We start from the raw sequence: 12570 nt of genomic DNA, 5'->3' as shown, positions 1-12570 counted from the left end.
CCCAATATCCTCAAATTCCTTGTTCAGGATGCTAAAATAGATCATCTAAGTTAAACAGGAAAGAATGGGAAATGTCCGTCAACAATCAAGATAGAGTGAACCTTTGGTGAAAACTTCACGTAGCATAAAAACAACCAACCAAAGTCATCTTATTTCCCTAATGTTGATCAAAAGTCACCTTATTCCATCCCTCTGACACAGGATAAGTACACTGTCTGTGCTATTCCATCAGCCAACAGACATAACAGTGTAAGAGAGAAAACCTTATATATTGTCTGGTCCTTTTTGCCAGCAAACAAACATGTTGCTTCACCTCATTCCTGTCCTCCAGTTAATTTGTGGAACAGATCTTCATCCAGTGTTTCATTTTGGTCTTTGGAACGAGTTGACAGGAAGATGTAACCTCCAATGTATTCATGGACAATCTTGCAATCTGCACTCAGGCACGTGAAAGCAATGGACACATTCTGATCAAACTCAATTGCAACCTAAAGAGAAAATGAACAGCAAAAAATCAGTAATGAAAATAAACAAGATCACCTCTGTACCAGTGATCACATGAATCTTTAGAATAGACTGAGCCCAATAAATACTGGCTGGACTATAAATACCTAAATAAATAAATAGCTGGCATTGCTAATAACAGTGGTGTGGGGAAAGGATTTCTGAATCTGCAGTAAGCCTTTTCCCCCCATCTGTTCAGTTAGAGCCCTCTTGTGGTCAAATCTCCCTTCAATGTTTTTACAGCCCAAACAAAAAGCCATATCACAGATCACTAAGGTAACTGGGGAAGTTCCCAGCTTTTAAATGTCTCAGTGGGAATGTTGCAAACCGCATGAACGACCCTACTTTGAGTCTGTATACAAACAAGTTAAAGAACGTTATTATTTCATTATTGTTCATGATGTCATGTGCTGAATCTAAGTGTGATTTGGGGGCTAGAACTCTAGTCGCACGAAGCCACAAAATCCAGCTGAACTGGCTTCTGGGCAATTCTGCCTCCTTGTGATCCTGGCCTAGCAGCTCCTCACCACACCCTGGCACACAAGGGGCATTCTTGGGGGGGAGCTGGAGCATCTCACATTTCCGTTATCCCTGGCTTCTGGAAAGGCCCTTGGAGCTAGGGGGAGCCAGGTGTAAGCTAGAGCGGGGGTTTTCAACCTTTTTCTCGCTTTCGGCCCCCCCAACATACCATAAAAACTCTATGACCCACCTGTGCCACAACAACTGTTTTTTCTGCATGTAAGTTGCTCAGGCATTGGCTTCAGCCCTGGGGGGGCAGGCCTCGGGGCCCCAGGCTTGAGCCCCATGCGGTGGGGCTTCAGCTTACTGCCCTGGGCCCAAGCAAGACTAATACCGGCCCTGCTTAGCAGACCCCCTGAAACCTGCTCGCAGCCAGGGGGCCCCGGACCCCTGGTTGAGAACCACTGAGATTATGTCTCACTAACTTATATCAGGAGTTAGGCTACTCTCTGGCCCCTGAATCTAGGATTCACAAAAGGCTTAAAGCCACCTTTGCCCTCCAATTACCAAATCCTACACTGAGCAAAGCTTGGCTGGACCAAGGAAGCTGAGAATCTCTGTAAAAATGACATTGTGACAGTCCATATTTACCCCTCTCTCAGTGACTTATGCATTGAAGTAGCAGAGCCTGAAGATTATTTCCATTTTAGCCCTGCAAACTCAGCCTGGGATCTGAGAGTCAAGCTGGGTTCTTTCTGCATCTCACATTCCCAGAAATCAAGATTCTGCCTCTGGAGTGTAGAGAATGATGGGTCAGGCAGACTGTAATCCATCTGACTGTGCTATCACTTTACTGGTAAAGCATTAAAAACACGTTGGAAGCGGATTCTTCTCTTGAGTTCACCTGTACCATCCCAATGAAATCAGGGGCAGAATTTAACTGACGGCCGAATTTGTCCCTTTTCTAGTGAATTACAATGAGCAGATCTGACTTAAAGGCATACAGGGAGACATGTTAAGCAGGTGCCATTTTTGCATTTTTCTGATTTTGCTTTAAATTTCAGTCTCTGCCTGTTAAAAAACCCAGCATAATACCAATGTTGTATGCAGTGTCGTTGTAGCCATGTCAGTGCCAGGATATTAAAAAGACAAAGTAAGTGAGGTAATCTTTTTTATTGGACCAACTTCTACTGGTGAGAATGTAGCCTGATCTATAGATTCTTGTATTAATTATATTGATTACTTAAGAATTTCCAGTTATCACTTTGAGTGTTGACAGGTTCTTGTCCCAAGATCAGGCCCAGTATTATTAAAATTATTGTAGAGGTGGGAACCCCAATGTGCACAGTTCCAACACTCACACTATAGGAAAACGTCTATATTTACAATAATTTATTAGTACATTTAGCACAATCACAAACACCCCAATTCAGTAAGATAGAGATAATATAGAATGTCCATCTGCACATCCATGTACTCTTACCATCCCTTGTAGAACAACCTGAAATGTTAGCCATCATCTTCCTCATCACCATCACCAGTGGGCACCATTCTGGCACCTCCCAAAGGCTACATCTCTCTCCTACTGTCTGCAGGCTGGGATAGAACTTGTATAATATGGTATGCTGATGCCACTATGTCGAACGCCTATTCAGTAGGGGTTCCTCCCCTCTTCCTTATTTGTATTTCCTCACCCTATTAACGTTGAGGTGCCCTTCTCCTATAGGTTAGTATATCAATGATCTCAACTTATTATCATATATGTTAATTCCTTGCCATGGCATTCTTGTGGGCAGTCATCTGCAGATGTTAACTCATGTTCCTGTGGTTGACTGGTGTCGTTATGAACAAAATTTCCCCATACACACTCTATTCTCAGTTCCCCAAAATGTGGGGGTTACCATTGGGCCATTTATCTGTGCCAAAGTTCATAGGCCTCAAGCGTTATACTAAGTGCTGAAGCTAATGTCGTACAGGGTACAGGCCTGTAGGTTCCTTGCATTACTGCTGAATATAATAAAGGTGGAATATAGTGCAGACAAGGCAGTGAATATAATAAAGGCAAGCTAGCCCTATGGGCTAAAGACAGACAAGCTTTCAAGCTTCAAAGAGCTCTTTGTGGCTCGAAAGCATGTCTCTCTCACCAACAGAAGTTGGTGCAGTAAAAGAGATTCTCACCCATCTTGTCTTGCTAGTGTAATACCAAGTCACACAAATGGATTATTTAATAAGTCGACATCATTTTTAAACCCAAAAACTAGTCTGATCTGGTGAAAGCATCTTCAGGTGATTGCAACGTAGGAATCAGACATGAAGAGCTGTTCTGATTTTACCTGACGTATTTCCCAGTTCACATTCCACTGCTTCATACTGGAGAATCTCCATGTTGTGATAGGATCCCCAGTGGCTGCATCGATCCTAATCAGCCTGTTATAGGAAATTCCCAGCAGATCATCTTTCTTGCTTCCTTTAAACCTGGGGGGGGGGGGAAAGCAGATTCATTCTGCAGCACGTTTCCCTAGTGAGATATTTCACCTGTCCCTTATGCAAGTGTGGCAAAAAGGGGGAGGAGGCTTCCGCTGCCTGGCCACAGGTAAGCCACAACGCAAGCACCCAGAGGCAGCCTGAGCAACGCAGGAGGTTGGAGCAGTTAACAGGCTTGAATCAAACCCGCTGACCACAACGTCCTGGAGCTTGGGAAAGTTTGGCTCCTTCTCTGCTGAGGTGCGTAGCACAAGGCAAGAATATGGCCTGGTAAAATATGGCAGTGGCTATGAAAATACAGCAGAAGAGTGTATTCTCATGGGAATGTAGCTATTCAGCCACCAACATTTTAGGGAAATAAAGGAGGATTGTATGAAAAATACAGGAAAAAAAGCTCATTTTAAGGGACATGTAAGAGTGCTGGCTTGTAAACACAGGCATGGCTGGTACATCTTTATTATTATTGTTACGATTTATCTTATGGTAGCACATTGGCACCCTAGTCATGGACCAGGACCCCATTGTGATAAATGTTACACAAACACAGAACAAAAAGGTGATCCTTGCTCCAAAGAAGCTGATACAGGGACACAGCCCCTTTAAGCCTGGGGGCTGCTGGGAGTTGTAGTTTCCACACAAATCACATAATGGAGAAGGGGGGTCCATTGACAAAGTGTCATGTGACACCTGCAGGAAACTATATAAAGGAATGCTTCTGCCTCACTCTGGAGGATATGAGCATTTGAGGTAAGACCAAGGAAAGTCCTTCTATGGGAACTTGGCAAGGGGCCCAGGAGATAGCTAGGAAAAGCATTTCCTTCCCCCCACCCCCTGTGTTACATTGATTCTATTTTGGAATCTCGTCTAAGATCACACAGCTGGCCCTGCGGGAGAGGACTTGAACCAGATCAGAATGTGTGTGTGTGTGTGTGATATCAGATAACTGCCTATCAGTTTACAGAACATCATTGCACAAATATGTTATCTACGCTACAAAATCATGCATTTGTATCACAGTTTAGGACCTTTTGCAGAATTATTGATGAAACATGGGACAAAGTGCACCCTAAATTGTCTTTATACAGGACAGTAGGCACCAAATAAGGGATGTGCCTTATAGGTTTTTTTTTTTTTGCTCTGTAAATTTTGCTGAACTTTTTGGGGAGAGCAATTGTGACTCAATGGTCTAAATTCTGCCCTCAGGTGCACCCGTATATCCCTACTGAAACCTTAGGAAGGCCCAGAGCAGTGGGAGATGGATGCTGCAAGGCAATAACTAAGAGCAGAATTGGACCCTATTTGTTCGGACCCCAGCTTCCAGCTGACAACTGAGGGCAGGTCTACACTATGGGGCTAAGTCAACCTAAGTTACGCAACTCCAGCTATGTGAATAATGTAGCAGAAGTCGACATAGCTTAGGTCGACTTATTGCGGTGTTTACACCACACTGGGTTGACGGGAGAAACTCTCCTGTCGACTTACCTTAGTCTTCTCATTCCGGTGGAGTACCGGAGTCGACAGGAGAGTGATTGGTGGTCAATTTAGCAGGTCTTCACTAGACCCACTAAATCGACCCCCGGTGGATCGATCGCCGCTCGTCGATCCCCCAGTAAGTGAAGACAAGCCCTGAGATATGGAGGAGCTGACAGTTTGCTATTTGAATGCATATAGTACGTAATGAATTGCCAAAACAGGTGTGATGCTTAAAAGAAATGCAGTGTTGCATCGAGTGCTACTGGGAAAGAGCAGGAGCGATGAGATGCAATGCACAGTTGAGAACATGGAGGAAGAAATGGTGCTTTTTCATCTTTGAGTTTGTGTGAGTGAGAAGTCTAGTTTATTCCTCCGGGCACCTTACTTCAGTCAAAACTCATCATGTTTTGTACAATGCCGAACACAATGGGGAGTAACGGGGCTCCTAAGTGCTACCACCTAATAGAAATATTATTACTATTTATTACTTGTATTACCGTAGTGCCTAAGAGCCCTTGTCCTAGGCCAGAACCCCATAGTGCTCGGTGCTGTACAAACCAAGAATAAAGCTGGTCCTAAAACAGCATTCCAGAATTTAAAAAGTGTTCTTAAAAAAAAAAAAAAAGTGTAAGATCATGTTCTTAAGAACTGTGATTCAAAGGAGTCTCTGAAAATCACTGACCAGGAAAACAGCAGGGCAGTCTGACATTATTACCTTACAATGTAGTATGTTAAACCGAACTCAGGGAGGGACTGCCACGCCTGGATAAAGCGCAACTTGGCTTCCACTAGCGGCATCTGTGCCACGTTTTGATGGGCTTCCAGAATGCGGGCAGCCAACTGAGAGAGACAGGAGAGAGGAGGATTTCAGAGGGTTGATGAGTGCTGTGCAAAAATGTCCTTTGTTTTCTTTAAATAAAATAGTATCAGCTCCAAGGCCACGTTCAGACACAAATGGTTCAGGAGGAAGTAGTCACTCTCCTAAGTAAACAAGGTGCTGTATTCACTCAGGGACAAATCCTGACCTGTAGCCTTGTTCTGCTCAGTGCAGATCAGGAGAGTCTGGGGCATAAAGATACCTGCCTGATCCTCATTCTCTGCTGTGCTGGGATCCAACATAAAGCAGAGCAACCTCAGGGCTGCTGTATTTTAGGTTTGCTGCCCACCTCCCCTAAGGAGCATTCCATAGCTGGAGACTTCTGGGATGTTAGGAGGCCCCAGCCACTCACTTCCCCTCTTTCTGGCCACATCCCCTGCACTGCAGGCCAGGAGTCGGGTGGTGTAGGAGCTCCTACGGTGGCCCTTTGCCACCCAAGGATTCCTCTAGGCATGCAGGAGCCTCGTGAAGCCAGACCTAATGGATTTATGACTGCTCTACCTTGCCTGATTGGTGCAGAGCAACTGGCGTGCATGGAGGGAATCCGGCCCTCTGTCGATTGTTTGCCAACAAAGCGACAGCACAGGAAGAGCTTTTAGTTTCCAAGCTGCACATTCAGTACAATATGGCCCTCCGATCCCAGCTAGCCTGGAGCGACGGCTCATTCCATCACCCTACGCTGCCTCAGGCTAGCGATTCTTTGGCTGGCTCGTTTCTGGTTCTCATCCTACATCCTTGTTTTGGCCCGGCGCACTTCCCTGTTTCTGCTTTGTGCTGGGTCCACCTGCGGCTGCTACCCCGACTTGCGGCCTGGTGACCGCAGGAGCTCATGGCGTGGAAACTGAATTGCTGTGCGCAGCGTCACTCCTGAGCAATCCTGCTGGAATGCTAAATATGCTGCCAAGGAGCCCTGCAGAGCGCTGGGGAAATGGACCCCGATCACCTGCAGATCGGTTTTAAAGCCAATGAGAGAAGCAGGCTCCTTTATGACACCAGGCTGTTGTTACATTTGGTACTCATTCATGCCCTTTGCAGTCACTGCACTTAGCAAGCTCTAGGGCTTCATTTGCACAATCTAGTGACAAGTACATCGGTGCAAACAAAGGTGCCCTTTGCTAGGGAGCAGTTTTACCACGCTGATTCCTGATCTAATGCCAGAGGGGCTGGAAGCCCATGAGGCCTGCAGCAGGGGGCCCCCTCTGAGGCTGTGGCCGTATAAAGGAGAAAACCCTACGGCAGGGGTAGGCAACCTATGGCACGGGTGCCGAAGGCGGCACGTGAGCTGATTTTCAGTGGCACTCACACTGCCCAGGTCCTGGCCACCAGTCCAGGGGGCTCTGCATTTTAATTTAATTTTAAATGAAGCTTCTTAAACATTTTGAAACCTTATTTACTTTACATACAACAATAGTTTAGTTCTATATTATAGACTTACAGAAAGAGACCTTCTAAAAACGTTAAAATGTATTACTGGCATGCGAAACCTTAAGTCAGAGTGAATAAATGAAGACTCGGCACACCACTTCCGAAAGGTTGCCAACCCCTGCCCTACGGTGAGGGCTGAGTTGCAGGTAGCTCTGCTATCTGGCTTTGGAGAGGAGCCTGTCCATAAGTTCTGGGAGGAATGGGCTGACTGGATTTGTTACATGCAACAATTAGTTACTCGACAATTGTAACTTGATCAATTCAAACCCACTCAGTGACAAACTGGTACAACTTGGGGGCGGGGGGGGGAGGGTAAAGCTGCCCGGCAAACTTTTTTTTAAGTCCTCCCAAAATTTTTTAGACTTCAAAACTTTTCCTATTTTCCAACAGGATTAAACCGAGCCCTTTTAAAATGAAAAAACGAGAGAGAGAGAGAGAGAGAGAGAGATCAACCCTTCACCCTAGAATAGCCAAGAGGTTCAAGTCCCTGGGCTGACTCAGGCAAAGCACAGCCTTAAACCTGGGGGTCTCACATCCCATGCGAGTGCCCCAACCACTGGACTATTGGCTATTCTGGGAGGTGGTGTTTGCAAGTACGTACATACATATGTACTCGCGCCCCCCTCCTCCGACCTAAGAAACCTTCTCGCCAAAATAGACCCTTTCCTGTTTCACAGAATTGGCTTTTTCCAACAAAAAACAGTTTAGACAAAAAATTTCCCGACCAGCTCTGCTAGGGGGTGGGGCACCACAGGAGGTTCTTCTCCTCCTCTCCCGGTCTAGGGGGCTGCTGGAGGATCCTATCTACCTAAGGTACAGACAACCCTGTCCCTCGTGCAACCTTCTGGGGTGCCAGCACGATCAATGGGAGGCAGCCACTGGCTTTGGAGACAGAGGGGTGGCTGCAGGGGGCTTCCTGGGAGAAAGCAAGTGTTGAGAGCCTGTCTCTGTGCTTGTTTTAAAGAGACAGGCCTCTCATTAAACACGGAGGAGAATTATTGTGGTAAGATATTCCGGGTTGTGGCAAGGAGCCCCTTGAGTAGTCTCCCAGCACCGTTCTGAGCCAGTCTGGCCCTGGGCTCCACCCCACAGTGTATCTGTCATCTCTCCTTTCCCAGGGGCCAGCCTAACCTCAGGGACGCCAGCCGTACCTGTTTGGACTTGTATTTTTTGGCATATCGTGGTGAGACAAAGCGTTCCGGTTTCATGTCCATGCTCTCTGGATCGGAGACCGCCTGCGGAGACGTGCTCCGATTCTTCATCTTCAGGAATGAAAGGATTTTATGCACCTCGGGCCGGTAAGAGCTGTCTGCCATTGTTTTGCCTTTGGCAGCTAAGACACAAGCAGCCATCCAGCACGCATATTGATTCTCCTGCAATAAAAACCCCCAATCGTTTGCAATTATTGGCCAAATTCTTGCCATTTGTTGCTCACAAGCAGTTCATTATGATCATTCAACACCCAAATTCAAGCTGTGCCGATTAGTTAAGTTTGGACACATAGATCACATGTATCAATGCTGCTCTCTGATTGGGCTAGTGTAACTCAGAATCAGCTTCCCGGGACACGATTACCGTAGTGAGTTCCAAAGCTGCTTTCATGGAATATTCTTGGATGTTTATTTGAAATCAGCTATTAACATTCCTGCTTGGTAGAACATTCACACAGGGCCTGACTTTGAGAAATGCCTAGCATCTGTAGTTCCCATTGACTTCAGTAACAACTGTGGGGGCTCAGCATAGCTGACTCATGGACATAAACAGAACAGAAGCAAATTCAAAATTTTATCCAAGTGAATATTTGTGGGAAACCATTTGATACATTATCCTGGCTCCAGCAGTGGCTACTGAGCCTACCAAGTAAAATAAAATGCTTTGGAATAGAGCCGGGAGGATATTTTCCAGGGAATTTTTTTTTTTGGACCAGAATGAAAATTTTCACAAAGAATCTTCATTTGGGTCGACATGTTTTAATGACAAATTTCAATACAATAAAATTCAAAAAAATGTGTGTGTGTAAATCACTCTTACTTTTCGACTATCCTTCCCGCTGCCCGCTTTTCCAGTGGGAAAAAAGCGAGGAAAAAAATGTCACTGAAAATTTCAAAACAAAACATTCATTTATTTTGAAATTTTTCACCATGCGCTTACTTGTTTCAAACAGCTCTACATGTGAATACATGAATGAACTCTGTTTTCTCATTACTTTATCCCTTCTACCAGCCCACACCCCATTCGCCTGTTTTGTCCACTTGTGGCATCCTATCTGACATAAAGATGCCCCAGAGATCTCACAATCTGTATTTATCTGTACAGGGTCTATCACAGGTGCTGTTCTGTGACTTGCCTTCCCAGGAAGTGCCATAATAAACATCAAGGAATGTGCTTTGTGTCTCATTACTCACATTATCACATCTCAAATACACTTCATTCATGCCATCAGCAACAGGAATTAGTAATTTAATTCCAAATTTTCTCCCGGCTACATTTACATCTGGTACAACTTCACATCCTAAATGACAGAGGGACAAAAAGAAATGAAGGATACATGTATTTAGTTAACATCAGAAGTGCAGTAACTATTATAGCTGTGGAAAGGCTGTGTTTAATGGATCTTTTTGAGATCCGTGGGCAAGATTTTCAAACATTAGCCCAAAGCACGGCACCTAAATGACTGGTCTAATTTGCAGAAATGCTGAGCACCTGTAGTGCTAAGAGCACAATGTTTAACTTGAATCACAAGAATATGACCAGTGAGGTAAAGAAGATGTCTGAAATTCTCAACATGGATCTTAGCAATAATTTAATACAGCATTATAATGGAGACGTGTTTAGTGGAATAGGGTAAAATTTCCAAAAGCACCTAAGTGATTTAGGAGGCTAAGGCCCATTTTCAAAAAAGTGACTAGTTTTGAAAATGGGTCTTGGGCACTTTTTGGAATTTTACCCCTAATCCTCTATTACCAGTTTACTTTTTTGCAAGGACAGGGGTGAGAATTTGCCTTAAATATACAGTATAAATATTTGGAAACAGAAGTGTCGCAAACAGAGGGTCTGATCTTCATGGCTGTAAGTTCTCTCAATTTCCACTGAGTTCAGTGGCCCTCAGCATTTTGCAAGTCAGGCCAGATAGGCTAGGAACACTTCCTTTTGTGCTAGTACAGTTCAGCTGGGCCTCTTTCTGCAGGTAAAGCCTGTCTGATCAGGCCCCAAATAGGCCAATATCTGTAAACAGCCGTAGGATTAAGTGCTACCATATTGATCTTTTAGTATACAATTTACAGTGAGTTCTCGATTAATTTTTCCATACTATGAATGAAATAGAGTAAATATGGAAAAGGAAAAACAAATGCCTACCTTTTAGGTTTAGCTTCTCAATGGGTTCTCCGTGCCCAGCTTCCTTGTTTTTAAAATAAGATACTGAAGTGTCTTTAAAGACAAACCAATACTGCTTGAAGGCTTTTAGTGTTAGCTTCTTGGGCCTACAAATAAAGAGGATGTGAATCAGTTTTATGGCTTACGTTACAACCTACAAATCGCTGGGCCATAGACTGCTCTCAGATACACAGGTGCAAATCATGAGTAACTCCTCTCAAGTCAGTAAATGAATGACCTCGGTGGAGCTACGCTGGATCTATACTGGTGTAAGTGAAAGAAGGCTCAATCCCCATTGTCCAGAACAAACTCCAAGTTACCCTGAAGTCCAGGGATGTTTATACCCAGAATATTGATTAAGGTCCATCTTTAAGTTTTACATTAATAATCAGTATCAATCTCTTCTAAAAAGACTAAATGAGGTTTTGTCTGATAAATACACTACTGCTAATACAATGTATACATCAATTCCGATGCTCCACTGTGGTTTCCGAGGCCTTGTCTTTATTACAAAAATTGCATCAGTTTGACTAAATTAATCTATACTTCGATTGTACAATCTCTTGGGTAGGGGCTGTCTTGTTGTTCAGTGTTTGTACAGCACCTAGCACAATGGGGTCCTGGTCCTTAACTAGGGCTCCTAGGCACTATAATAATAAATAATAATTTTAAATTAATCTAGTAAAACTGCTGTAAACCCCTCATCGACACACTTAAACCGGTTTGACTCTGGCTTTAATCAGTTTCATTTAATTCAGTACTTTACCAATGCAAGCTAAACCTCTTAAACCAGTTTAAATGCATCTGCCTTAGGGAGGAGTTGCAATTGTTTGATTAATTGAGTAACATTTTCTCCAGGACTATCCACAACTCAGTGTGATTCTTGTCTTGTTTATACTGGTCTAAATCAGGAGTAACTCCACTGATAAGACACTAGCAAGAGGAGGATCAAACCTAATATGTTTGAAGAGACAATCACTATTTTAAGTTAAAAACATAATCTACTTAAAATACTGTTGACTTGAGTAGTGAAACCCTACATGTACAAATTCTAAAAAGTCATTATTGATCTTTAAGAATTACAGAACAGTACTGTCCATTTAGTACTGGAGCTGATTGGGAAATGAGAATTTTTCCATCTAGAAAATTTTGACTTTTTGTCAAAAATCTAAATAACTTTTTGGCAATGGACAATATTTGGTTTTCATTTTTCTGATGGGGAAAAAACCCCAAACCACAAAAACAAAACCAACAAACATTTCAGAGGAAAGCGGACACCAGCTGTGAAAACTTTTGTTTAGTCAAAAACCCAATTTTCCAAAAAAGAAGTTTGGACAGAAAATTTTCAACCAGCCTTACTTATTACTCATTTAAAATAAAAAAAATATAGTCCGGTAGTTCTTGGGCCAGATGTGAGCGAACTACCCAATATTATCACCCATACGAATGCAAATATTGGTTTTCCCAATATGTTGCAATGACACACACTGTGATTCAACATGATGCATGTGAATGCATCTGTCAGTGCAAACATGTTCAGGTTTGCAAAACTGTGTATTTAGCAGTGCAACAAAGCAAGTATTAGTAACAAAACACTACTAGCCTTTTAAAGGAATGTTTTACATCTAATCTGATTTTCATATATCCTTTGAAATGCCTTTGGTTTACTGTGTGATTTATAACATTCTTAATGGTTAAAAATCACCACTGAATGCTGTCTGAAGATAACCGCCTTGTTGGGAAGGTGGAGGGGGAAGGGAGAGACAAACAATCCATTACTAAAACTACAGAACTGATAGCACTTAAAAGGGTTGAGTTCGCTTTCATCTTAACACACCTTGAAAGCGTCATGACTGTTGAACTGATTTATTTACTGGAAATGACCAGGCAACTTTCATATGCAAATATGACAGCTATACATTGCAGGTTTATTTGAGCCATTTAGCAAGTGAGGTCAGTGCAATATGATTTGT

General features: G+C 43.5%; 1 protein-coding gene across 1 annotated transcript in view; it reads right to left on the bottom strand.

Moving 5' to 3' along the window:
• Positions 1-314: 314 nt before the first annotated feature.
• FERMT1 (FERM domain containing kindlin 1) overlaps positions 315-12570 on the bottom strand; it is a 30984-nt gene continuing 18728 nt past the window's right edge. The window contains exons 9-14 of the mRNA XM_065401197.1: positions 10580-10704; positions 9628-9734; positions 8374-8595; positions 5636-5760; positions 3297-3438; positions 315-488 (exon numbers count right to left, since the gene is read on the bottom strand). Coding sequence (XP_065257269.1) covers positions 315-488; positions 3297-3438; positions 5636-5760; positions 8374-8595; positions 9628-9734; positions 10580-10704 — 895 coding nt within the window. The remainder of the gene's footprint in view (positions 489-3296; positions 3439-5635; positions 5761-8373; positions 8596-9627; positions 9735-10579; positions 10705-12570) is intronic.

Source organism: Emys orbicularis, chromosome 3 (assembly GCF_028017835.1).
Source record: "Emys orbicularis isolate rEmyOrb1 chromosome 3, rEmyOrb1.hap1, whole genome shotgun sequence".
NCBI classification, from domain to species: domain Eukaryota; kingdom Metazoa; phylum Chordata; order Testudines; family Emydidae; genus Emys; species Emys orbicularis.
The sequence above is the reverse complement of the archived record's forward strand: the minus strand, read 5'-3'. Positions and strand labels throughout refer to the sequence as shown.